The 25,379-nt window shown below is 40.4% G+C and overlaps 4 protein-coding genes across 5 annotated transcripts in view; 2 read left to right on the top strand and 2 right to left on the bottom strand.

Moving 5' to 3' along the window:
• The window catches only part of col14a1a (collagen, type XIV, alpha 1a), a 107,932-nt gene extending 107,519 nt beyond the window's left edge, over nucleotides 1-413 (top strand). The window contains exon 48 of the mRNA XM_034554304.1: nucleotides 163-413. Coding sequence (XP_034410195.1) covers nucleotides 163-413 — 251 coding nt within the window. The remainder of the gene's footprint in view (nucleotides 1-162) is intronic.
• Nucleotides 414-1,723: 1,310 nt separating this feature from the next.
• mrpl13 (mitochondrial ribosomal protein L13) lies at nucleotides 1,724-10,999 on the bottom strand. Its single transcript, XM_034554390.1, has 7 exons — nucleotides 10,898-10,999; nucleotides 9,057-9,180; nucleotides 8,592-8,685; nucleotides 7,844-7,904; nucleotides 6,104-6,190; nucleotides 4,907-5,028; nucleotides 1,724-2,304 (listed from the first exon to the last, which is right to left on the bottom strand). Exons 1-7 carry the CDS (start codon nucleotides 10,922-10,924, stop codon nucleotides 2,280-2,282), a joined length of 540 nt encoding a protein of 179 aa, XP_034410281.1. The 5' UTR covers nucleotides 10,925-10,999; the 3' UTR covers nucleotides 1,724-2,279.
• Nucleotides 11,000-11,227: 228 nt separating this feature from the next.
• Nucleotides 11,228-14,557, top strand: dscc1 (DNA replication and sister chromatid cohesion 1). The gene is made up of 9 exons (XM_034553586.1): nucleotides 11,228-11,559; nucleotides 11,977-12,145; nucleotides 12,284-12,418; nucleotides 12,547-12,637; nucleotides 12,825-12,963; nucleotides 13,116-13,168; nucleotides 13,308-13,462; nucleotides 13,840-13,988; nucleotides 14,174-14,557. The coding sequence occupies exons 1-9, from the start codon at nucleotides 11,390-11,392 to the stop codon at nucleotides 14,283-14,285; spliced, it is 1,173 nt and encodes a 390-aa protein (XP_034409477.1). The 5' UTR covers nucleotides 11,228-11,389; the 3' UTR covers nucleotides 14,286-14,557.
• Nucleotides 14,558-15,932: 1,375 nt separating this feature from the next.
• On the bottom strand, nucleotides 15,933-24,740 carry LOC117745605 (carboxypeptidase Q-like). Of its 2 annotated transcripts, none has more exons than XM_034554043.1 (11): nucleotides 24,700-24,740; nucleotides 24,033-24,183; nucleotides 23,155-23,370; nucleotides 22,916-23,032; nucleotides 22,625-22,832; nucleotides 22,318-22,525; nucleotides 19,559-19,670; nucleotides 18,856-18,947; nucleotides 18,354-18,449; nucleotides 18,061-18,166; nucleotides 15,933-16,948 (listed from the first exon to the last, which is right to left on the bottom strand). In XM_034554043.1, the coding sequence occupies exons 2-11, from the start codon at nucleotides 24,181-24,183 to the stop codon at nucleotides 16,788-16,790; spliced, it is 1,467 nt and encodes a 488-aa protein (XP_034409934.1). In that variant the 5' UTR covers nucleotides 24,700-24,740; the 3' UTR covers nucleotides 15,933-16,787. The 2 variants fall into 2 exon arrangements, with proteins under 2 accessions (XP_034409934.1, XP_034409933.1); XM_034554042.1 differs by having other exon boundaries at nucleotides 24,472-24,728.
• Between the last annotated feature and the right edge of the window lie 639 nt (nucleotides 24,741-25,379).

The following is a 25,379-nucleotide window of genomic DNA, read 5'->3' as shown; positions in this document are numbered from 1 at the left end:
TTGAATAGCGCAGCGCCTCGTTATTGCCTTTAAGTGGCAGGAGTGGCATTCGAGGTGGGTGTATAGTCCCAATGTCAGCCTTCCAACGTCCCTCTATGTTCCCAGTGGTGGTGGTTTTATGTTAGTCACTCCAACTGACTCTGAATATTCCCACCACCTCAGTCCAACCCCTGCCTCAGGGCGGCTACCAGCCCTTCAATCAGCCGTACAACCCTGCTGCAGTGGCTTACAACAACGACCAAGGAGGCGAGGAGGAGGAGGAGGAGGAAGAAGAAGAACAGGACCCCTATTACCGTGGTTACCCCCCTCAGTACTACCCCCATGGTTACCACTCGAGCCCCACCCACTCTGAGGACACGGAGGTGAGGTCGCCGGGCATTGCCAGGAGGTTTCCCCGTAGCGTAGTGGTGTGAATGAGGAGAGAGGACTTTAGAGGAAGGATGGACTCACCTAAAGTGCTTGAGACCCGCACGCCACAACATACACACTGATATTCAGACATGGAAACAAATCAGACAGACATCGTCCTCCAGCTGAATCTGTGGTGAGCCGCCCCCCCCCCCATCCCCGGTGTTTCCAGTGGTTTTGTCCAACTGGTGAAACAATGTAAATAGCTCTGTGGACTCTTGTACAATATCTCTGTGAAAGGGGGGTCTGAAAAGTGCCTGATCTATGTTAGCATCGTCCAGTCGTAATGTAAAAGGTAAGACCTGGTTTTTTTCCCCCATCTCACAGCTGATTTCAGGACTAAACCCTTCTCTTTGTGTGACGCTGCATGTCTCCTTTGAGCCAAGCAATGAGTGTGCAACTGGACACATGCATCTTGTTTTGGTTGTTTGTGGCAACGTTTGTACAGGCTGCTTTTTCTAATGATGAATCACGATTCCACGCTGTCTGTATTTTTGTGTGCCATGGATTATTGAAATGTTTTTTTAAGTGATTATCTTCGTAAAGTATCGTTTGCGTCTTCTTACCATTACTGGAGTTAATCCCCCAAAATTTACTGTCGAAGCATTAGATTTCTGTCAAGTTTAATATTACCTTAACACTGTGGAAAACAATGAAATATATTACTTTTTGTTAAACTTATCATTTTTCATTCAGAGAAATTCGAGCTACCGTCACACTTTGTGCTGCGATGTTTCCGTCAGTTGATCCTCGTACAAAAGATGGACCAGGTCTATTCTGGGTTTTAATAATTGTGGTGAAGACAAAACCGAGTTGTTTTTGTCTCGTGTTGTTGCCCCCGTTTAGTTTATTGTTACTTTGTATGCAAATTTGGGCCTGATCACTGTGGAAGCTGTTGGCTCAGTGGTCGACCTCTGACCTCTTGCTGCCTCTCGGTGAAACCAATAAGGACCGAACCACAAGTGTTAACGCCCCCCCCCCCCCCCCCGCCTCCCCTCCCCCCCCCCCCCCCCCTCCTGCACTGCAGTCTGGAAAAACAAGCACTAAAGTAACTCACGTTAAACTGTGAACTGGCCCTGGTCTATTTTAGATTTAAACTGTCAAGCTTCGACAGATTTAATAAGGAATGTGTCTCGCCACAACGCCCCGTAGTACGATATGAACTTATTTATTTTACATTTTGTTTGCTTTTATAACCAATAAATCTGTACTGAGACTATAAAATGTGTTTTAGGTAATTTGTTTAACTTTTACGGCATTAAAAAGGTTTAAAGGTTTACAACATGCATGTAAAAACACTACTTGACAAGAGCAGTTTAATTAAATTGTTTATTAGCCTTTTTTACAACTTACATAAACAGAATACACTTTTACTTTCACAACTCTGGACATTTCTAACACCGACTAGACAGAAAGTTCAGGATTTCCTGACCAACCTGATGGCCCGAGTCGTATCGCGTTGATTGTTTTTTACAGTGAACCTACAAACCAAAGGCAGGATCCGCTCGACCAGATGTCATATTGAGCCGTTTCTGACTATTGCAGGTCTCCTTGCAATTGTAATACGACTGACAGAGGGGTGTGTATTATAGGAGGAGCACAGAGTTTGAGTTGGTAACTTCGGCCTCTAGGTTAAGACTCGTGCTTTCCAGTCCAGTCCCGCTTTAATGCCAGTTTGGGATTTAAAGCACACAAAAAAGCCAGTGCTGTTTCCTGGATTTAGTTTTTGCAAAGTTCTTCTGAACAGAAAACTTGTTGTGTGTCTTAAAACAGATAATATATCATAAAAGACCTCTGGTTTTAAGTACCAGAACCAGAAATATAAAATCGAGGTTGACCCAAAGTTGTGGTCCCGTCGGGCAGCCTGGATTTCATTTCATCAAGTAGTCTTCAGGCCTGGGGAGAAAACACGACACATTAGTATGGGGAGGGAACAAAAACGATTACAAGGGAAAAACATGGAGAAAGTGACAGATGAGAAACCATGCAGATCTTATCGGGGAGGGAGGGTTCGTTTCGAAATGAGACCAGACACAGCATCCTCTGTGTTTTCCCCTTTCATTTTCAGCAGAGATTGCAGCATGGAGATCTTATCAGGACATGCTGTATTGGTTTTGATACAAAGTAGAGAAATGTCATAAATTGTAAAAGCTCTGCTATCAACTTCAGCAGTATGGTTATGTTCTCTGAGCAGGGTGTGTGTGTGTGTGTGTGTAATAATATTTTTCCTCTGCTCCAAGGTTTTTTGAGAGAATATTAAGTATGTGTTTAATAAAAGGTAACAATTGAATCGCCCTCAATGACCTCGACACACACACACACATTTGATCAGTGAAATGAAGACAGACTGTGAGTGAATATTAACTAGGCTAAGGCCCATCGCTTAAATAAAGCAGGATTAGCTTGACCTTGGTGATCACACGGTGACGGGCCTGAGCACACACACTGATTGGCTGAGGAGATTGGACCAGTAAACAAAAAGAAGTGGCTCATTTATCACACACACACTCTGACAGCAGTGCTGAACGTAATGTAGAAATGCTGTTTGTTTTTTTGTGTCTGTACCTCTCTCTCTCTCTCTCACACACTCACACACACACACACACACACACAATGAAAACAGGGAATCCACAAACAGCTGTGATCCAAAAACTGATTTCACTTCATTCATTAATACCACCGTGGGTTATGTTTTGTTTAAATGTATTTGAGATACCAATATCAGCATTGTAGAGAAGTTTAAAAGGGTCAGTCCACCATTGTTACAAGAAAACATTATCTCACATTGTCATTTTCACCTCTAGCCGTGCAGGTTTGAGTTTGTTATTTGTTCAAAATAAGAAAAGGTGGTCGAAATAAACAGCAGCATTGTTTTGCTGTCCAGTTTTAATTGAATTGGGAATATTTCTCTGGATTTTCAAGAGTGTCTGGGATGTGATTTATTAAACAATGTGTTTAAATACTTTGAGTACCATTAACAAACCTCCGTTAACCTCCATTGTAGTTACTATAGGTCTGTCAAAACAGTCTGGTACTCATTCCACCTAAATAATAATGATAACTTCAAGCCAAGAATTCATTAAACAATGAAAAACAACATTTTATGTGCATCACATTATAAACGAGGCAGAAAAACACATAAAAGTTGCATGACTGTTTCCCAGTCGTCTCGTTCACCGGGTAGTTACAGTGTGATATAGAAATATGTATCTGGTCATCTTGAAGTGTATTGACAGCAGTAACAGGGCTGTTATTGTATAACACACTGCAATGCAGCTCAAAGTTGAGCCATGAGGTGTACATCTCTTTCTATGTACCACTTCTTCTCACCAGTCACTACATTAAAATGTAAAACAACCAGTGGATTTAAGCGTTGATGACAACAAGGACTAACCGTGACCTGCATAAAGAGCTGTAAGAGGGATGGCTGGATGGATGGATTGACTAATTGATTGATTGATTTATTGATTGATTGCCGTCAGTGCAGAGCAGGTGGAGGAGAGACCACCCTCAGTCAAAAAGATGTCTACTCCAGATGAAGCCAGAGGAATTTAACAGGAGGACATTATCATAATCAGCGAACCGGGGGTCATAATGTCAGTCTCATCTCCGAGCCACAAAATACTTTACTCAAAAAGCCATGAATATGATTATGCCAAAAAAAACAGATGTTCTCCAACACCCCGCAGAGAAACCTTGTATGTCCTAACAGGAAGTGGTGGGGAAATAGCCAACTTTCCACAGTTGTTTGTGACATTTTACCATTTATATTCAAATCTTGAGCATCTAGACAATGGGAAACACACATAAATCTTTGAGATAAAGTTTCTGTTGAACAATACAACTGCAGATGCACAAGCTGAGAGGTCGGTTATAGTGTGTTGCCTTCTAATGTTATGCTGTTTGATAATAGCACATTAGCCTTCATTTTAATAAGCTTTCAGGAAAGCTCACAAGATACTCCAGTATGTAACCATCAGCACACAAAACAGCAAACGCCACAAAAACGTGTATATATAATAAATAAAAATATAAATTATTGGGACTAGAACTGTATGCAAGGTGACTGGATTCACAAAAGTCATGCAAGTTTTTAACCTCAGAGAAAAGGCAAGAGCAGCATTGTGTTGGTAGCCGCTTCATTTGCTGTATTATTATTTATTTTCCAAATAATGAAAATATGTAAACTAATGCTACTTTATGGCTACTGAATCACAAAGTCTGGGTGGTTGGTGTGAAATGTGACAAAGTACTCAGATCACCATCGCCACCTGTTGGCTGTTCCATATCACGCGCCATTATAGGAACAGAATGAGACAATGATGAGGGCTTCACAGTAGATACTGCATTCCTCTCCTCCCATCTGTATTAAAGTTGATATGCAGGGACACCCCTGTGTGCACAGCAGTTATAGACGCCGTCTGCATGCATGTTGGCATTAACTTGTTTGGAAACCGAATGCATGCGTGTGTGTGTGTATTTATGGGTTTCAACATACGGTGTCCACAGCCTGGGGAAGGCATCCATCTCCTCCTGCGTGTACTCGCTGAGTTTCCTGGGGATTTCTCTGGGCTGAGGCAGCTCCTCCGTCAGGTTGGCACGGATATCGTCTGGCAGCTCCTGGTGAGGGGTGGACAGAAAAGGACAAAATGAAAAAGTGTCAGGACAAGAAATTTAAAAAGGGAAAAAGTAAGGAAACAACGGGAAAGATTTTTCTTTCAAGGCCGGGAATTAATGATGGTGTTCTCTCACACGGAAACAAATTACGTCCAGTTAATATTTGGGCAGGCCGCCCGGGTCACTTAACGGCCTTTCATCTACTTTTCTGGTTTCAATTTATTGCAGAAGCTTTGAGGTGTGAAGCGGGTGGTTCTCGCCAACATCCTTTTTCAAACAATCACAGTTGAAAGCTACCAATTGCCTGCAGATCACTGCATCAATGAAAGTTTCTCTCATGGAGGACGAGGAGAATTAACTACACGGAAACATCTCGCTACATAACCATCAGTTGCTTATTCACACATCCGGCACACAGGGAGCAACATGAGCTGCATTTGGAGTTAATGGCCATCCAGCACACACAAGTCTTTTAGTTATTGGTCTATTGTTTCTCTACCCAACTTCTGAGAGAAAATGTCTCTTTAGCTGCTAAATGCCCCACGATGTTCACCTGCTAGTCATTGTCTGTGCTAAGCAGGAAGTATACAGTGGGCTTTAATGAGAGTTTTAAAACTAAAAACAGCTCCTCTCTGCTACTTAAAACAATGCTGATGAGACCTTTGAAAGTGACCAAAGCAGTAAACTGCAACAACAACTGACACAAACTGAGCTGGGGGATCATTCTCTGTGGGTTTGTCACTTTGAGAGACCCCTTTCACCTAAACACAGCCATTGTTTATACAAAACATATTGACTAATACAGCTTTCACTTAAATAAGAGACTGACGCTGCAGTGGGCAACACTTTAACCCCACTCTCAATGTCGGTAAAGAAAAAGGACTAAAACACGTTCAACTATGTATAAATATTGTAGTTACTAATTGATATTAATTAAGAAGGTGACCTGGATGAAGGATGATTCAATCTGGTTCATTCTTTTGTGTCAGTATCTGCAAAATGATCTCAGTGCACCGCTCCTCAAAAAAGGTGCCTGAAGACTCATCGGCTCGGAGAGATATGGAGAAACTGGACTTACGTCATCAGGAAAGATGTGTAATCGCTGCATCATGGTGCGGCGGTGCAGATTCTTTGGCAGCATGCCGTAAACCGCTAACTTCACAATCTGGTGAGAAGAAGCACAACAAAATGTTGACATTCAATCAGCGTGGGGTCTCTTCTAAAGCAAAAAGGTGAACAAAAAAGCCAGTGTCCATAGCAACCGTGCATACTTTTTTCACATGTTTTCCCACATTTGCTTCCAAAACTATGTTTCTCAATTTGACTTGGAGAGAGTTCCTGGAACCGAGACATTGGACAGAAGGATTGGAGAGAGATGTTGGACAGAGGCCGTGCTGACAAATCATTCGTCTGTCCAATTCTGTTTCTCCCTCTTCCCTCGCCAGCCCTCCTCCAATCTTCATGTTAACTAAACCCCCATTAGGACACACGCCTGTGGTCACTGGCTGAACCAAAAACCTGCATCAGCAGAGTAGATGGCTCTCACACTTTTGCAAACTACGGTTTAGAAACCAGTTAATGTCATTCACACACATTTAGCATTTCCCACACTTATTATTTATTTTTGTGCACCATCCAATCACTCCTGACCTGTGAAGCTCAGTATTCAGGTTAAACGCCCCGTGTGTTCCTCCGATTAGTCTGAATTGGATTTATGCATGTTATATAAATACAGGTTGAGCAAGGAAGGGTCACGCCAATGTTTAAATGAGGCCATAGGCAAGAGCCTGATGCAACAATGCACAAATATGACAATAGTGAGTCAAATAGAGCTCAGCACAATGCATGTGATGACTTAATGGGATCGTGGTCCCCCCTTTTTAAAAACACCATATATTTATCTGTGGTAAAAACAAACACAAAAGCAATGCTAATGCTATTAATTGTGGCTATGAGGCACAGGAACAGCTCCAAATATAAAAAATATATATTTTACTGAATTGCACCTATATAAGTGGTGTTCATTTGTGAAGATTATCTTGCTGAACAAAACATGCAAGTATCATAAACTTGTGTTTGTCAAAGAGCTTATTTTCCAAATAATCCAAAAACAATGGAAAATCCCATTAAGAACCAGACGACGGTGCATCAACGTAAAGTAAACTAGTGTCCATGTGCATTGTAATGAAGGAACAGTAGAGCCCTATGGCACTGAGGAATGGGCTATCATCAGGCTTTGGCCACACACAATGTACTCCTTAGGGGACCATCATGTGATTTGTTAACAATAACCAGAAAAAAAACACACATTAACCAGATTGTTCCTTTAGGCTCATGAGTTGTTGTTTCTCTCTCTCTCTCGTGACAAAGACTCCATGTTGGTGGTTTGTCATCTGCAGTATGTAGGTCACATCAAGTGCTGAATGTAATTAGCGCTGTGTGCGTAACCCAATGAAGAGTCCCTAACCCTGAAACCAATGAATATGCAACGGAGCCAAAGCCGCAGGAGTTATCCTTGAACTGACATTCTTGTACTGAGTTTGAGAACGCACCAACCACCAGCAGTTTAAATTCACTGATGTTTAATCCCTGCACTTCACATTAATATGCATGAGCTGCACATATGAAGGGATAAATGTCGAACCACCTGCTCTTCGCAAGACGTGGCAGACTAATAAATGACACTAATCTCAAATAATCTGGGGTAAATCATAGATAGAGAATATGAAATACTCATGGCAGTGGTATAGCTGAGATTTTAGAATGTTCTCTAAATAATAATAATACATAATTGAGAATATTGATGAATGACACTTACAGCTTTGGGGTCTTTATGGTGCAGCTGGGCAGCTGTGACCTGTTTGAATCCCCCTGGATACCTTTAGAGAAAAGGACAAGTTTAATCAGTCCTAGTCTCTGCGAACATGTATCAGATGATATGACACCACTGAGCTTTAATATCCCCAATGCTTCTCTGGTTTACAGCTATTAAATATATAAAAGAATACATACAATGGACATGCCAGAGTATAATATGTTAAACACAATTTTCTCTTTTAAACAAAACCCCCCCAAAAAACATTTGCCACTAGTACCGCAGCCCAGTAGTCCGCACATAAAGAATAAATGACAAAAATGTGATTGAGCGTCAAGGTCGGAAAGATGGTTTATTTTGTCACATGTCGAGAGGTCACGTGATACGTCACCCCAAAAATTAAAACCCCCAAGCTAGCAACAATGAGTGAATGACGTTTGCCTTAAAAGTACGTTTTAGACAACAACTCTGCCGGTGTTCTGGATTTAAATCAAGGCAGAATATCCTGAGATTGTCAACAAAGCACTGAAACCATTGCAACATGCTTTCATTTCCAACATCCTATCTTAGCAGGGTTTAAAATGTTACACAAAACCGGTCCGTGGTTGGGGACCGCTGATATAGAGTATGAGTTTATTTGAGGCTACTGAGATTATTTTCTGAGTGGTTCATAAGCATTGAAGAACAAAGTCATATTGGAAACACAAGAAAAAGAGACGTATCATATGTTTATATAAAAGTATGCACTTACCCCGTGTGTGATGAGTAGATTTTCTGCTCCCATTTGTTTCCAGAGAAAGCTATTTGTTTTGTGTTTATAAGTACAACATGGTCGCCACAGTCACCTGCAAAGATGTTAAGAAAATGTCAATTTCCAGGATTATTGTAAAAATGATGAAAATAAATACTCAAATTCAACAGCGGGACAGACAGGTACAGACCAAGCTGGTATGCTTATGAGAACACCAACAATAGTAAACTAGTTAGTTATCTAGACCGCCAAAGAGCATTCTGAGAAAGTCACTTTATGATTAGTAAAATATTCATAAAGTGTATCCTCTACTGCCACCGTGTGGCCGTTCCATTCCACAACAACCTCAATCTAAGAGCGCTTACATTCATAATTGGGGGAGTTTATACATAACATACATAAGGGTTATATGCTTACGTTATACAGCTACTCATGACTTTACATGCGTGTGTGACTTCTACTCACTCAGTGCGTGGTAGATAGGCTTGTGTTTCCCCTGTAATCTAACAGAACACACGGTCGCGATCTTCCCAGGAGGCTGCATTCTGGCATCGATCAGGAACCAGGAACGAGCAAAAGTCGCCCATTGCTGAAAGAAGAATAAGACAAAAGAATGGGTTCAATAAACTGGCATGGGACCCTCCCATGTTTGTTGTGCAAGATGAAACAATAGAGAGCTGGGGAATTTCTCATTTCCCAGTTAGTGCAACCGTGATCAGAAACTGCTTCAGCTCAGACTCAGATATAGATATATAGACAGATATTTATTATAGCCTTGACACATTTCATTGTGTAAAGCTCTACAAAATGTGACACAAATAAAGAGTTAAAGAGCGACACACAAGCACAGTTTGGTTTGTAAACATGACAACATGCAATACAACAAATTAGTGCTGAATACAAAATAATATTCTTATTGATTTATATTTTGTCATCAGCAGCCATTTCCTCTTGTAAAAATCATGTCACATTCATAGCAGTTGAATTGGTTCTAGCCTACATTCAAAGATTTAAAAGAAAAAAGTAATATCAAGGTGAAATATCAGCAAGGAATGTGGTTAGAACAGCGTCTCACATACTATGAAGGGCAGAAAGTTTGATCTAATAACTGAAACGCATTAATAAAAGCTGTGTGTCACGCCTTTTTTATACCTCGTGGGTCAAGACAAGACTTCCACAAAGGATACACTGCTTATACCTCCCCACTACTCAAAGATGCATTTTAGGAATTGAGACATCCTTCAAGATCCCCAAAGTTTGAGGTTTTTGAATAAAGTTCTTGAGATAAAACCCACATTTTAACATTAAACTATACTCCACCAAAACAACAAAGAGATAATAATATATGTAGATGTATTGATACAGAAGAAGTTTCCACAATGGCAAATAAAATAAAATCAGATAGGCAGCAACTTCGAACCTTTCGTTAAATTGGTAAAAATTAACATTCTCCGAAAACTCTTGTTTTTATGTCAAGCTCTACCCTAGAAATCTGCACAACACTATTTTCTGAGTTGCATAAACTTATTTCCAGGTTCATTTGAAGAGGAGGAACACACTGACTGACTACAACTTCCAAAGTTAAAGTTAAAATGACAACGTCTCCCTCTCACTCTGTTGTAAATACGTAGTCACATAATATCCCAAATCAAAGCTTCAAGCTAGCATAACTTGATGTGACGTTAAAGGGGACCTATTGTGCTTTTCCTTATTTTCTCTCATATTTATATAATATCAGATTGGCGAACGTTTTACAAAGATTAGGCAACAATCTGTCAAAGTAATCCCAGTGAGGCTTCAGACTGTTCTACTCTGTTTCTCTGTTTCTACTTTGATTATATTATGATGATCTGCTTCAGACAAATCAGCACTAGCCACCTGCTCAGTTTAAATGTGTTCACTTTTCCTAAAAAAGAAAGAAAGCACCAGACACCAATAGATAATGTTTCTATTCTGTGATGTTCGTCCTGCATAGATAATATGATCAAATAGCTACAATGTAGCTTCATTTATTTAGAGAGCTGATGGTGATATATGAAAGTTTACCGAGACTGACATCACTATTTGTTATTTAAAAAAATAGCGTTGGGTTACACAAACGTGACAATCCACTGGTTACATTACTAACGTTAACTGCCGTTGACTGTTACAATAACAGCCACAACAATATCTCACACACACCGTGGTTGTTAGCAAACCCAGGTTAGCTAACGGTATATCTATGCCTTGAATTAATCTCAACTCAAATAACGTTTTGAATTGTGAGGTAGAAATCTGAAAAGGCAATGTATAATCTGTACGGTTACCTGGGCAGATCTGGAGAAACTTGACATTTCTTTGAATCTACCAGCACATTCTCAAAACATTTGACCCTCAACTCGCGAGCTACGGTCCGTCTGGTAGTTATTCTCGGTTAAAACAAGACGTGGAACTTCACTGTTCCTATGTTATGGGTTAATCTATATTTAGCTCATGTAGCACAATGTACCGCTAGTTCATAGCTGCCCACAAGCTATTCACTAGTAAAACTCACCACAACCTTTAAATAATTGCCCTAGGATAATTATCCTAATATTTATTGTGTTGCTTTCGAACCCTTGTTTCTACCCGGTGCTACTTTAGCGTCGCACCTCAACGTCGTTACCAAACTTCCTTCCCACCAGAAAAAAGAGAGCGGGGAAATTTGACAGTCGCCCACCGTTGCCACAAAGTAAGGTCGTTTATGACGTTTGTTTTGTGAGTGAAAGGAGGGTTTGTTCATTAAAACGTTATCGAGCTAGCCCGCCGCCTGACCCAACATGAGGACTTTAGAGGAGGTTCAGGCCACTCTGCAGATCGCCAAGCTGCAAGAGGAAGATCTACAGAAAACAGTTCAGTGCCTGTCTTTTGGGGAAAACGTTTCATCTGGAGACTATTGCCTCATGGAGCTCGATGACACTCTGTGCAAACACATAGAAGCTGGGCAAAGGTAACTGTAGGTCTTGGAATAATGTGAATTAATGTGCCTATGTGGATTTGCTATGTGGTGAACACACACCGACAATATTCAATGTGTTTGTGTTATTTGGTTTTGACTGATTTTATTATTATCTTCAACATGTTCATCTAACAACAATCCCAAACGTTATTTCATTTATAGTGATAGAAAACAATATTGTTTGTTTAGTTGTAAATTGACTATTGAATAAACTAAGAATTTCAGCAGTACTGTTCATAATTGTAGAACCTGGTAAGAGCACATAGTCTGGAAACTACTATCTTCCCCTTTTTATCTTGTGTAACTCAAATGATTTATGTGGTTGAAGATCCTGTATGTAGATAACGATAAGATATGTCAATGTGATTGATCAAACATAACTAACAATTATTTTCCCTTTTTTCCCAGTCTAGTGATTCGAGGGGATACGGATGAGCGTGCAGTGCTCTGTAGCGGTGACAAGACCTACGATCTAAAAATAGCCGACACATCCAACCTGCTGCTGTTTGTACCTGAAGGCAGAACGCCAGACCAACTGACCAGCAGCCAGGAGAGCGCTCATGTGGTGCACACCCAGGTATGGACTCAAACTCACATGGACCTGCCTGGTATGCTGTAACTCACAGACAGACACAACCTACTGTTTACATATGTGCATATTGGTTAATTGCAATTATGACCCATATGTACTAACAGTATCCTACTTCTGTTGTAGATCTGGGGATTTTGTAATAGCTACTGGGAACTGAAGAAACACCGTCCTAAACTGAAGAAACTGAAGAATGTTTTAATGGAGAATCCGTATGAAGGACCTGCTTTAGGGGGGCAACAGGATAATACAGGAAACCGGGTAAATGCAAAGTCTACATTGAAGTTATTTATCATAATGTCCTAAAGGTCTGTGCATATCGGTATAACCTTGACATAATTGAATGTTTCCCCTCTTTAGTTAGTAAGTGTGTGTTCCTCTGTTACCAGTACACAATGCAGGATCTGTTGAACAGGATCCAGTCCAGCGAAGAGGAACTAAAGACCCACTTAGAGACCATCAATGCCTGTCAGATAGATGGTAAACAATAGCTTTTTTTTTAATGATAACAACATGTATATTAATTGTTAATCACTGTCACGGTAGAGCTCCTGGGTGGTACATTGCAGGGAAGATGCTTTCATAAATACAATCTCTTTCTTTCTTAGCTGTACTACTGTAAGTATAATTAACAAAACAGATGATTACCGTCTTCTCTGTCTTTCAGGTTACTGGCGTGTGCTGGACTTTGACTATGAGATGAAGCTGCTCGGTCACATTACTCAGCTGGTAGATTCTGAGTCGTGGTCCTTCAACAAAGTTCCCCTTCAAACCAGTCTGGAGGAGTTGGCTCCACTGGAGCCCAAGTAAGTTAATGACAATGATCATCAGGCTCATGCAACAGGAAAAAAACAAATGAGGTTGTGCTCCGCTTCTGAGCATCTATTATTCTATTTAAAAAGTATTTATAATAGATACTCAGCCAGGTTCCCTTTCACTTCTTTTCTCTCTTTCACAGAGAGATGATTGAGCACTGTTTGAACTTCTATGGGAAGCGCTTTACTGAAAATGGTAAAGGAAAACAACCTGTGGAGACTCAACTGACAGAGCTTAAGTTTATATTAGTAAATTGCTCGTAGAATCCAACATCATAATGTCATTATGAAACTACACAGTACTAACATATCTGTGTACTTCTTCCTCTATGTAGACAAAGTCTTTTATGCACTACATGAGGATAAAGTGTGTCGGGGAACGGCCTTACTGCTGCTGCAGAACGCTGTGAAGTTTAACCTGAGAGAGTTTCAGGAAGTCTGGCAGCAGAGCGTCCCAGAGGGCATGAGCACGAGACTAGACCAACTGAAGGTAAGCCCCGTCTCTCTCTTATGTACTTATTTGATCTTTTTTTATTTACTTTGGAAGAGATAGTCATTTACTCACTGTCTCACACTTCAAACACGTGTTCCTCTCCAAAATGCAGCTTCGTACCATTTCTGGCTATAAATTGTCATCAGGCCATGCATACTTCGAAAAGGTCAAATAAGTTGATTTATGTGGCATCGTAAAGTGTGATGGCTTCGAGCAGTCAAGAATCCATTTAATTAACCAGACTCCATCTTATTGAGGATTCAATTTGCAGAGTTGTCTCAAAGCAGCCTCGGATAATAATGCTCTTGTAAGTTTAAAGAGTGCCTCGCTGCAGCTGTTTGGATCTGTTGTGATTTGCGTTGCATATTTTCCAGAGTGTGGCCCTGGTGGACCGCGCCTCCCGCCCAGAGACCATCTGCCTGCTGCGGGTGGAGGATCTCTCAGAAGACACGCTGGAGCGCTTCAACCAACTCTTTGCACTCCGAGGGAAATGGACAGAGGATGACATCACGCCATACATACAGTAAGAGTCGTCTGTTTAAGATATCGCTGTAGTGTTTTAATAGAAGCAAAAGAGTAGCATTTATGTAAAAGAAAAGCACATCAATTTGTCTTGTTAATAATACTGCAGAAACAAAACGCAGGTCTTTCTTTAGCTATGTGATGGATTGGAATGTGTGATGCTTCCTCCCTCCACTTGTCGTTCAGGGACCTGTGTGGAGAGAAACAGACCACCGGAGCGCTACTGACCAAATATGCTCGATCCTCGATGCAAAATGGGATCAAGGTCTTCAACTCCAGAAGGCCCGTGGCTACATGAGCATGTGCACTGTCGAGTAATTAATTTACATTTTGAAAATGTATCCGGTTATGTTTATTCCCAGAGTGACTTTTGCAGTTGTCAAAATTATTTTACACAATTGGCTTTAAAAAATGCTTTGTTAGCATTGTATGTTAACTGAATGATGATAAACAAGTAACTGTGTAACTAGAATGTTGAAAAATGTAAAAACCAAACGTTATCTTTATTTCAGTTGTTTTGTCTGTAAAAAATAAATACAAATGTTGGCAATAAAATAAGTTTTTATAAGGGTTTTTCTCCAATTATCTTTAATTAACCTGAGTTGGTAAATTTTTATATATTTTTTTCATTTCCAGCAGGAAACTGTAAATGCAACCACATAAAGTTACCAGGCGCTGCACTGGAGGTTGTCCACAAGGTGGTGGCCTATGCTGATATGTTCAGGAGGATCTCCACAAAGTGACTGGATGAGACCGAATGTGATGTTTGTTCTGTACTGCATTCAAACGTCAATCACGCAAAAAACAAGAGATCATTAACAGAATCACATATATATATATATATATATATATATATATATATATATGTGACTAATGAGATTGTTTTGATTCACTGACATGCTTAATGTCCTCAGGTTGTTAATAACCATCACGTTTCTGGCTATTACAGTAAACTGACAAGACGATTGCTGGTGTCACAATTGTCTGGGCATTTGTTACTATTTCTATCTTGACTGAACAACTTCAGAACATCAGTGGACTAATCAATAGTGGAGGAATTGTTAGTCTCTTTGTTTTGTTTGTGAAAAACAATATCCACAAATAACTTAGACTGTTTTTCCTCATTCTTTACTAAAATAGGCCATTCTCATGTGTGAGCTCTCAAGCAATGGGCTGAAAAGGTTGTACATATTATAGTGTTTATGGATTTATACAGTTTGAACACCAACATCACCTCAGCTTGATTGTTCACAGCCTCATTACAGCTGGTTTGAAAAAACGAATTAACGCCACCTAACTGCATTTATTTGATCTGTGTATAGTTTCAATGACACACACACAAAACAAAGTTGTGATATATCTGGTTTACATATTCAAGATAATATAAGGTGATGCAGAAAGAACGGTCAGGAATGTTCATTTACTCAATTCGGTCTCCTCTGGATTTATAGACAAGGCCTATTGTGAGGTGTCTCAATGGTATGTGTGTGTGACTCAGAGTGTTAAACATGCACAGACTGCTTCTTCACCAACATTACTGTCCGTGTGTGAATCAGCAGTACCGACACACGAGAAGAGCTCGACAGACACGATCCTAAGCACACACATCTGTGTTCCTAGAATGACTTCATCTGCATTGGCTGACTGACTCACACTGACATCATCCCTCGGGGTGCTGACTTAACAGTCCATTGGGTATACAGATCCTGTGTGTGTGTGTGTGTGTGTTCTGTTTCTGCTGCGTTGGTCAGCATTGCGCCCCAAAAGGATGAATTCTCTTTACTTCCTCTTCCTCTGTATGATCTCTTTTCTTCACCTCCTGCTTCTGCATTCCTCTTTCCTCTCTTCCTCCTTTCCATGGACGAGACATGCATTTGTCATCGCCTTCCTCTTTCTTCAGAAACTACACGATCAGCAATATTCAAACAATTACAGCAGATGGAAGTGACAGTGTAAAGTCATTATTGATACTTTATTGATTATTTTTTAACACTGCAATTACTTTTTTGAAGTGTAAAATCGTACAAAACATCCTGTAAATGTGGCATTAAAATGTCTTCAGTTAAGCAGGACGAAGGCAGGAATTACAATATTTTAGACCTCAAAGAAACACAAAAACAGATTTTTAAAAATACATATTTTAAAGATGAGGTTGTTCTTCTATTTAACTGGAAACTGACATTGGGAATTTGGGCATCTCCACTATTTCTCAACACACTCATGTGAGCTCATTGTTTTTGCTTGTTTGATTTTGCAGGGCATTATATTTAGGCATCAGGACAAATACAGTAATTCAGCTTTTCTTTTTTTCTTAGTCTCGTCTCGGTCAGTATACCAGCATTTGAAAAATAATCTTTTTACTTAAAAAATATAAAATGTGTCTCCCGTTCTAAGAAATGCTCTTCTCTGTAAAATCATTACACAGCATGATCATGTAAGCTTATATTGTGTTGCTTTGGGTTTTAAAATCTTTAAATGCCCAATCGTTGTCCTGGACCGAACTTTAGTTTGCTTTACATTCAAGATCATCATGAGATTGCCCTGAGCTACAATGTTTCCATATCTATTGGGTCTAAAACATATTTAGTGGTGACATCGTGGAACTTAAAGTGGTCCATAAACAAAGAGAAGTAACTTGATCTCTTTTTTTTAATACTCTATTTGATTCCCTTGTTTATCCACATTCAAAATATCTTAAATCAGCCCATTCAATCTCAAGTTTTTCTTTGGGAATTAACCGGTCCACTTAACAGTGATCATCGCGTTTTCCTGTCCACTCAGCATTCCGTGTGCTAACGGGCTACCTGGGCAACATGTCCTCTAGGTCTGCCACGACATAGGCAACCACGGCCCACAATGCCGAGCAGAGGTTCATGTCATGAGGGTCTTGAACCGTCATGGTATCACCTTCACTGTGATGGAACCAAAAGTATCGACTGTCTGCCACATGGAGGCTGGCACCTGAAGGAGTGATGGACAAAGAGATGGATACAATAAACAATGAACAATAAAATACAATCTCATGCAAGTTGAAGGCTAAACTGTTCAAACAGCACTGCACTCAGAAACATTATTGCATCTGGTTTAATTCTCCAGAACATTACTGTGGAAGGGGAATGTGTGTCTGACGAATACAAGGAGTGGTTCAATTCCTAAATAAAACCTCACTAAATACTGAGAGAAGACGGTTTTAATTTCACTTCTCAATGCTGTGACCTTCAGTCTGTTTATCAACGTGTTCCTTCGTCTGTCGGGAAAATATTTGAAAAACAACATGTGGAGAAAATAACCTGTACTTGATTACTGGGAACTTTAGTTTATACGTGAACACTAAATAAAAATCTAGGATATTCCCGTCACTTCATTATACCGTCAACTGGATCTAGTCCATGTCTAGTATTCAGTTATCTGCCTTTTTCTAGAAAACATTGAGCATAGCATCTGACCCCATGTTTACATTTTTATATTTTTGCTGGGGAGGCTTGGGCTTTTAGTGTAAAGCTACTATTTATATGGTCAACTTGCTCTTAATCCCACATGGAGAATAAGTGCAACAGATGATGTCATAACAGATAGAGAGCTAAATGACGTGTATGTGTACAGATTGTAAAGCCCTCTGAGGCAAATTTGTGATATTGGGCTATACAAAATAAACTGAATTGGATTGAAATTGAATTACCTTTTAAGTATAGCGTTGGTGATGGTTTAATCTGTTTTCACTATCAGCCATTCTGAAAAGCTCATAACTGAAAATATAACTATAATGTCATGACTTAATACAGTCTCTCGCCCTTACTGTTAAACTACAATTCAGATTTTTATGAAATTCCACAAAAAGTGGATATCTGCCTCCACTTCTCCATTCTCTGCGGTAGTATGTTCACAGTTCAAAGCGGATTCTGTGTATACAGCCCTTTCTCAAAGAAAGAGGGTATTAACACCAGAACCATAGAAAGTAGGTCACCAATGATGAGTTACTTCCTATTTCAAGTGTTTGACTTTGCTCAGTTATCCTGTCATGAACATGAGCTGCTAGTTGCAGACAGACAGAGGAGACATATTGATTTACTGACCTGGTACTCCTGCCTTCATCCACGGTGAGATGTCTGTCCCTTCTCCATGTGTCTCCAGTGTGGTCGTATTAATGGGAGCCAACAGTTTAACCACTTCTGCCATGATCTGTTGATACAGACACAGTGTAGTGCTTCTCAGCTCATCACACAGTCGATAAGTATGCCAGGAACTACAGCACATGTTCTGGACTGATGCCACTTTGCAGAATCTGTGCTTTGTAGAATTCAGAATTTTAAACGTAAGCTTGGGAAAATACTGGTAATTGTGTGACAGCGGGTTGTTTTCATCCTACCTTTTGTGCTGCAACACTGCCAGTAAACTGCAGAGCCACCGGGGTAAATGTCCCCAGGTCAGACTCCATGACCAGGTCAAAGTTGGACCTGTTCACCTGGGTGTGGAGAGGAAGAAGAGAGAGGGCGGAGACAGAGCCGATAGAAGATGCCAGAGGCAAAGAGAGAGCGTAAAACAAGGTGTGTTTGATTGAAAACAATACAAGCTTCAGTCCATGGAAACTGTGAGCCACTCTTCATACAAGGCCTTTAGGAGGTGAAGCATACACACAGACCAACCACTGTCAGTTACTGCTACATGTAAGAACTAGACAGTCCATGGGGGGATTTATGGTACATTATTTCTTTGTTCTAAATTGCAATAAACTTATACCTCTGTTTTTTAAAAAGTGTATATTATTATTATTATTATTATTATTATATGATTTGCTATTCAGATCCTTTGCACAAATAAAAAGTCTGTCCAGATCACTGGAAGTACACTCCTATTTTCTAACCTTGTACCTTGTGTAGATCATAGTACTGCTGTGCGCCGACTCCACCTTGCTCCTCAGCTGTCCACAGCACCGTCCGCATGGTTCTCCTCGGACGCAAACCTGGAAACACATAAAGACTCAAATGAAAACACAAAACCAATATGAACAGAAAGAGAGAGATCACAGCTCCAATTAACAAAATGACACGACTGCCACGTATCGTGATGACAAGGCTCCAACTTTTCTTTACGACTTGTAATACACACGAAAGCTTCCTGTATACTCTTGACTACAACTTGATCACTGGACCTTTAGGTCCTGGTTGGCCTGTTTAAGGTAAGTGTGTCCTTGTTACTCTACAACAGTGGGAGGAAGTTACTGTTTACAGTCTGAAGAATTGTTTCGTGACTATGTTTGGGAAAGGGATCCTCCGCTGTATTTTGGCATTTGTACATCGTTCTCCTGACTGTCAGAGATGTACTCCCTTGGTCTTGTCACTTGATATAAAGAGAAGATTGTTTTTCTCAGTAAAGCAAACAGGTTACATAAAGCTTAATAATTAAGTTAATTATTGACTTGATATTGTTTGTTTTTGAGCTTGCGTAAACTCGCTGCTGTCTGTATACTTTTTACCCATTTCTACAGAATGTAAATGTGTCTTTCTGAGGATTTGTGCAGCACCATAAACTGTATATGTGTGCATATACACAGTATTTATGTGTTTATAGTACCTAAGTCCTTGATGAGTGACAGGGCCTCCCAGGAAATCATGGCTCCACCTCCGTCATCCATGGCGCCTTGGCCCACATCCCAACTGTCCAAATGGCCGCTCAGTAAGACGACCTAGCAGATAGGACCGATACTGGGATGTAAACATAGAAATGAGAGACTGTGGTGGGACACTTTTGCGGTGTGCGTTTCCATGCATTTTGACCATTTGTCTGATCTGGATTGAAGGAGGATCAGATAACGCTCTCTGACCCATGGCGTGTCTACATTTTATTAAAGCACACAGACAAAATGACTCAGTGTCTATAATTAAAAAAAATAAATCATCAGCAAGGACAGACAGACTCACAAAAACAAGAAAACAAAAGTTGAAAACACACAGTTCAGAGTCTTATCGCTGTTTCCAGGAATTGTAAGAGTTGGGATTCCCGTCAGTAAAATGATCGTGACCTTTTTGTTCCAGGTTAAAAAAACACTGAGCAAGCCCAGTCTGGACAATGACCCAAAGTCATTTAGATCGTTTTTACATAACTAAAGAAAATTGCTATGTTTATTATTAAAAATAATAATGGTATTAACCTTTGTGAAAGGTGTAGTCTACACACTTACATGCTTTAAGTTAGACGCAGAAATACATCAGCTGGGAATATAAGACATACATTGTTTTACCAAAAAATAAACACAATGTTCTTGTAATAATACAGACCACCTGGAGTGGGGAAATATCAGGTTTATCAGGATTCATTCATTTATGTTAAAACTCCTAAATAACTTTCTCTGTTATAATACAATTACAATGTGTTGGCAACTAAACATGTTGTAGTTTACATGTTTAAATCATAAGGGATCAGCAAAATATGGAGAGGATCTCTAGATGTGGTTCAGTGATGTGTAGTTTAGATAGTAATAAAAAGAAAAAATAACAAATATACCCAATGCACACTGACATTTATGATCATTACGCATCCCTGTCAAGCCACATGATTTGTGTTTTAGCCATAACTATAAACAGAAAGCCTACATCAGGGCATTTCAGCCTAAAAAAGAATGGAAGATGTAGAAGTTGAGTGGGTGGAAAATATCTGAGCAACTCATCAAATGGCTCCGAAAGGCTAAACTGTGGAAATGAATCACGAAACCTCCAATGTACATCTCTGGATGAATGCGGGCGCATGTACAGACACACACCGACCACAGCTTCTGCTCCAGCTGGAACACAAAGTCACAGAGCCAGAAATGATGTCAACCATGTCATGTGTTTTATTTCCCTTTTCCATAACGAGCGACCAAACGTTGGTTCCCAACCGTTTACGTCTCATCCAAGTCTCCTCGCTGCTTAGCTCTTCCACAAATTAAAGCAGATAGACTGCTGTTGTCCTGTATTTGCAGCTGTGAGAGAGTGAAGGTGTACACACATACAGTTCACACTCCGGGGAATTTTCCAATCCAAGCACCATCTCCCTTCATCAGACAGCAAAACATATCTCGTCAGATATTAAAAATAGACACACTTCCTTTACAGCAATAACAACGCCCATACTCCAGGCGACCTCCACCGTCACCAAGACCACAGTGGAAATTCCACTGTCACCCAGATCTGTAACCTATGTGCACCGTGTGCCTGTCCTGATAATGCCACATCTGGTAGCTTGAACCCACTGAACTGTTTCAGCCTGGTCACCCCAATGACATGCACATTCACTCTTCTGCAAACAGAGTAGCATGCCTTTGGTGATTAGCAGCACCTTGTCCGTTTCTCAGGTTCTACCTGCCAAACGTGTCTGTGGTCCCTACCCACATGTGTGCTAAGGACCTGTGTGTGTGTGTGTGTGTGTGTGTGACATTGTGTGAAACTGCATTGCACTCCATAACTGCAAATTGGGTCAGGTAATGTGTATGCTCAGTGCATGCTAGAATCAGATTTGCAGTTAAATTGCCCTGCTAAGCAACACTGAGCATCAACATTGACTCAAAAGTCTCATCCACAGCATACTAGTTTTACTAAATCTGAAAATTATAAACAAATACCATGAATGATTGTGGGTTACAGTGTTGCTGTACAGGGAAATCCACCAAAAAGTAGATTCAAGTCATCATTCTGCATGTTTACATGGACATGTGTTCATAAATCACAGTGTTTACCATAAAATGATAGGTTAATGGCAGCAAGCCTTTAATTTGAGTAAAGTTTGTTTAGACTCGTCGCCAATAGAATGGATGCCTTCATCTGGCAAGAATGCAGGATTGCCTGGCTTATAATTGTAATTTATATAACTCATTTCATATTGTTAGAGTTTGGGCATTTGGAAATAGGAAGCCAAAGTGGAGACATTTTCTTGGGAATTTTCAAAAGAAATTGAAAACTATTATCTATTATTTCTCAAAACAATCCAAAAATCATAATGAACAGATTCATAATTTGTTTACACGATGCCTCGGCACTTCTTTGGAAAGATTAGATCACACAAACATCTGCAAAATAAAAGTTGACTTAACAGATGTGGAAATGTCTTGAGTCTGCAAAAAGAGATACACGACTATTTCCTTACACAGGAAAAAAGGAGGGAATCAATAAAGATAAACAAGAACTAATTAAACGGTTTCAAGACCAATTGTTTTCCATACAATTAATTTGAAAGGCCAACCCGAATATAATAGCTCCGACCCTGAAAGACTGTAAAAGAGAGATTGTTGCACGACAAAGAAACATAGATACATAAATCAGACGGGCCCGTGTCGGTGAAGGGGGCGTGAGGTCTACCTGCTCGGGGTGCTGCCAGCCTGTAATCTCAGCCACTGTGTTGAAGGAGTCAGCATCTGGTAGCGTCTTGGCTCCCATTGAGAGTCGGACCACGATCCTCTGCCCTCTCTGCGCCATACGCCACATTAGCTCAGCATCCTCCACAGTGATGCAGGCTGAAGGGATGCGCTTTACTCCCTCTTGGTAGTCCTGCCAACCTGTGTGGGGACTAAAGACGGAGAGAGGCAAAGACTAATGGATCTTTGGATTAAACCCTCATTACACTTGAGACGTTTTCAGACATTTTCTGGATGGATGGATAAGATACCTGTTTATAGAGAATGGAGTAATAGATCGAATGAGTGTGGCCACAGCTCCCACTTTGGCTGCTTCAGAGGCGCCATAAGCACGGTAAGCCACCGTCTCCCCGTAGCTAACAAATGGCTGGTTAAAGACTACAATCCTCGCGATGGCCTCGCTGGCTCTATGCTTCAGCTCCTCAAAAGACTGAACCACCAACACCTCTGCCTCGATACCTTGAGAGATAAGAGGACATGGAGGATTTAAAGGGAGGTGGATGACAAGCATTACAAATTATTGTATACAGTATGTTCTTTACCCTCAGGTGGAGTCCCTACACTGCTACCCAGTCCCAGTATAGCCAGACGTTTGGCCCTGGGTGCAATCATTTCTGCACTCTCCTCCCCTCTCACCCAATGTGGGATTTTGACTGGCTCTGGAAAAGAAAGAGGTGAAAAAAAGGGCCCAAAAACCAGACTTAATTTGCGAAGAGTATATCCTCATTGCACAATTCTCATGTCCTGCATCTAAGCGAGAGAGATAACGAGGCATACACACCTACATGTACGTCCAACCCATCCTGTGCAAAGGCATTGTACATGTATTTGATAGCCATCTCCAGGTCGTGTGAGCCACTGACACGGTTCCCTATGGTGTCGGTGAAGTCGGCCAGCCGTCTGTGAGAGCGGTTCTGGGCAGCTCCAAACACAGCCAGGTCAATAATCCGTTTGGCCACATCAGCGTAGCCTGCCACCTCTGCAGCTATTTTTGAGACTGGGTTCACACCACATAGAAACACTCAAAAAAGGAACTCAGGGTTTATATCCAAATTTTCTTCTTCTTCTTTTTTGTCAAGAATATCTTTTACCCTTGTAGCTAAAAATATAAATAAGTAAATACATTGTCTTTGTCACTTGAGTAGATACAATAAATGAGGAATTATATATTAAAGGCAGGACAATATGTTATATATTTGTATTTGCGCTTCATTCAAGGCTTGTACAAAGACCAGTCCCAAAACACTTTAGTTAATAAATGATTTATTAAAAAAGAATATAAACCTACGGTGACTACCTTACATAGTATGAGTCAGCTGTAATCATACTGAGCATAATGACTTATAGTGTGTGTGTGTGTGTGTGTGTGTGTGTGTGTGCGTGTGTGTGTGTGTGTGACATTGAACACTAACTCTTCTGTTATCTTCCTTTCATCTGTTAGGGCGGGACTGTGTTAAAACAGGTTGGTGACATCACGTCATTCCAGCGAAGCTCCGCCACACTTCAACCTGACTATTGGTCTAATGGGCCAGAGTGGTTAAAGACAACTGCGTGAATTAATTAAAAATAAATTGACAGGCAACCCTGCTTTTCATACATACGGCCTGCGTGCCTCTATCCTTATCTACTTGTCTGAAGGTAGAGGAGGCTTCTGGTTACCTTCTCTTGCAGTGTGATTGGATACAGTCCCGGCTGCAGCCATTGACCTCATGGACCCGGGAGAGCGAAGGTGACACACACTCAGAGAGGACAGCCCGAGGAGAAACATGGAGAGGGAGAGGAGGAAGCGAGGTCCACCTTCCTGAGCCATCTGCAGAGAGACACAACATCCACATGATTAATAGTTACTTCACTATAGCAGACAGTCTTGTACAAAGTTCATGAGGACAACAACGGATACATGTATATGCAGCCTTGAAGTTAATTAACCAAATGATACTTTCCAAAGTAGATGAGAGCTGTAGCTCAGTATTACATACCAACCACTAAAGCAACAACTTACCAGTTTGCTCTCAATTATACGATTAAATACTGTGGCATAGTTACATTACTATTAGTTGTCGTTTTCTTTTTATTATATCTCTTTTATCAATAATACCTGTTAACGTTGAGAGGACCAAACGTTCACACACACAGTGAGGATGGAGAGGATCGTGACGGCAGCTGAGAGTAACTGCGATCATAAAACTTGATTTGAAACGTCCATAAAATATCACAAACACGAAGCCTTCTTGCCAAGTTAGTGTCCGTGTTTTAGTTGACGTTACAATACGTATTCCGGTCTTGAGAGTAGCCTACTCTGATCACAATATCAGAATATACACACCGTTTCCGTGCTCGTGATTTCACCGTGCTGATAGTTTCCGGTCGGACTGTTTTCACAATAAAAGCACAATCCCTACAAATTTGTAGCAGTAAAATATAGTACAAATCAAACCAATTTATCAATGAAACAAACAAACAAACAGTAGAAAGTTTAATGTTTTTAAATTTTACTAATCACTTTGTTTCAATTAATTTAGATAAGAATTAGACATATGCCCAGAAAGTTAAAGCACAGCACTTAATCCTTGACATCATTTAATAATTAGAATTTCTGTTCACACCCGACACTCTGTTTAGCTTTTGTGTCATTATTAGATATTCTTTAACTAAAATTCTGACAACTGTAATGTTTCAAATATAATGCCATACATTAGATGTTTGAGCTATCACCTTTTTTGATTTTGCTTTGTTCCAAAACGTCAACATTTCTGAAGGAAACTATACTCTACTTTACTCTAGTACCTCCCTCTCAATGCGTCCTGCCTTTAATCTCACATTATTTAGAAATCAAATTGTTTGGGTGTGTTTGTTGGGGACATTTTATAAATAAATCTGACATTTCCACATGCTTGTCAACAGTTTTCGTGGCCAAAAGGATGTCCATTGTATTGACGCTGTAGAAAACACAGCACTCTGCCCACATCCAAGTCTGTGGTTTTCATCCTCCGTCCTCTACCACTG

The sequence above is a fragment of the Cyclopterus lumpus genome, chromosome 16 (assembly GCF_009769545.1).
Source record: "Cyclopterus lumpus isolate fCycLum1 chromosome 16, fCycLum1.pri, whole genome shotgun sequence".
Taxonomy (NCBI): Eukaryota; Metazoa; Chordata; class Actinopteri; order Perciformes; family Cyclopteridae; genus Cyclopterus; species Cyclopterus lumpus.
Note: the sequence above shows the minus strand (reverse complement) of the source record. Positions and strands in the feature narration are given on the sequence as shown.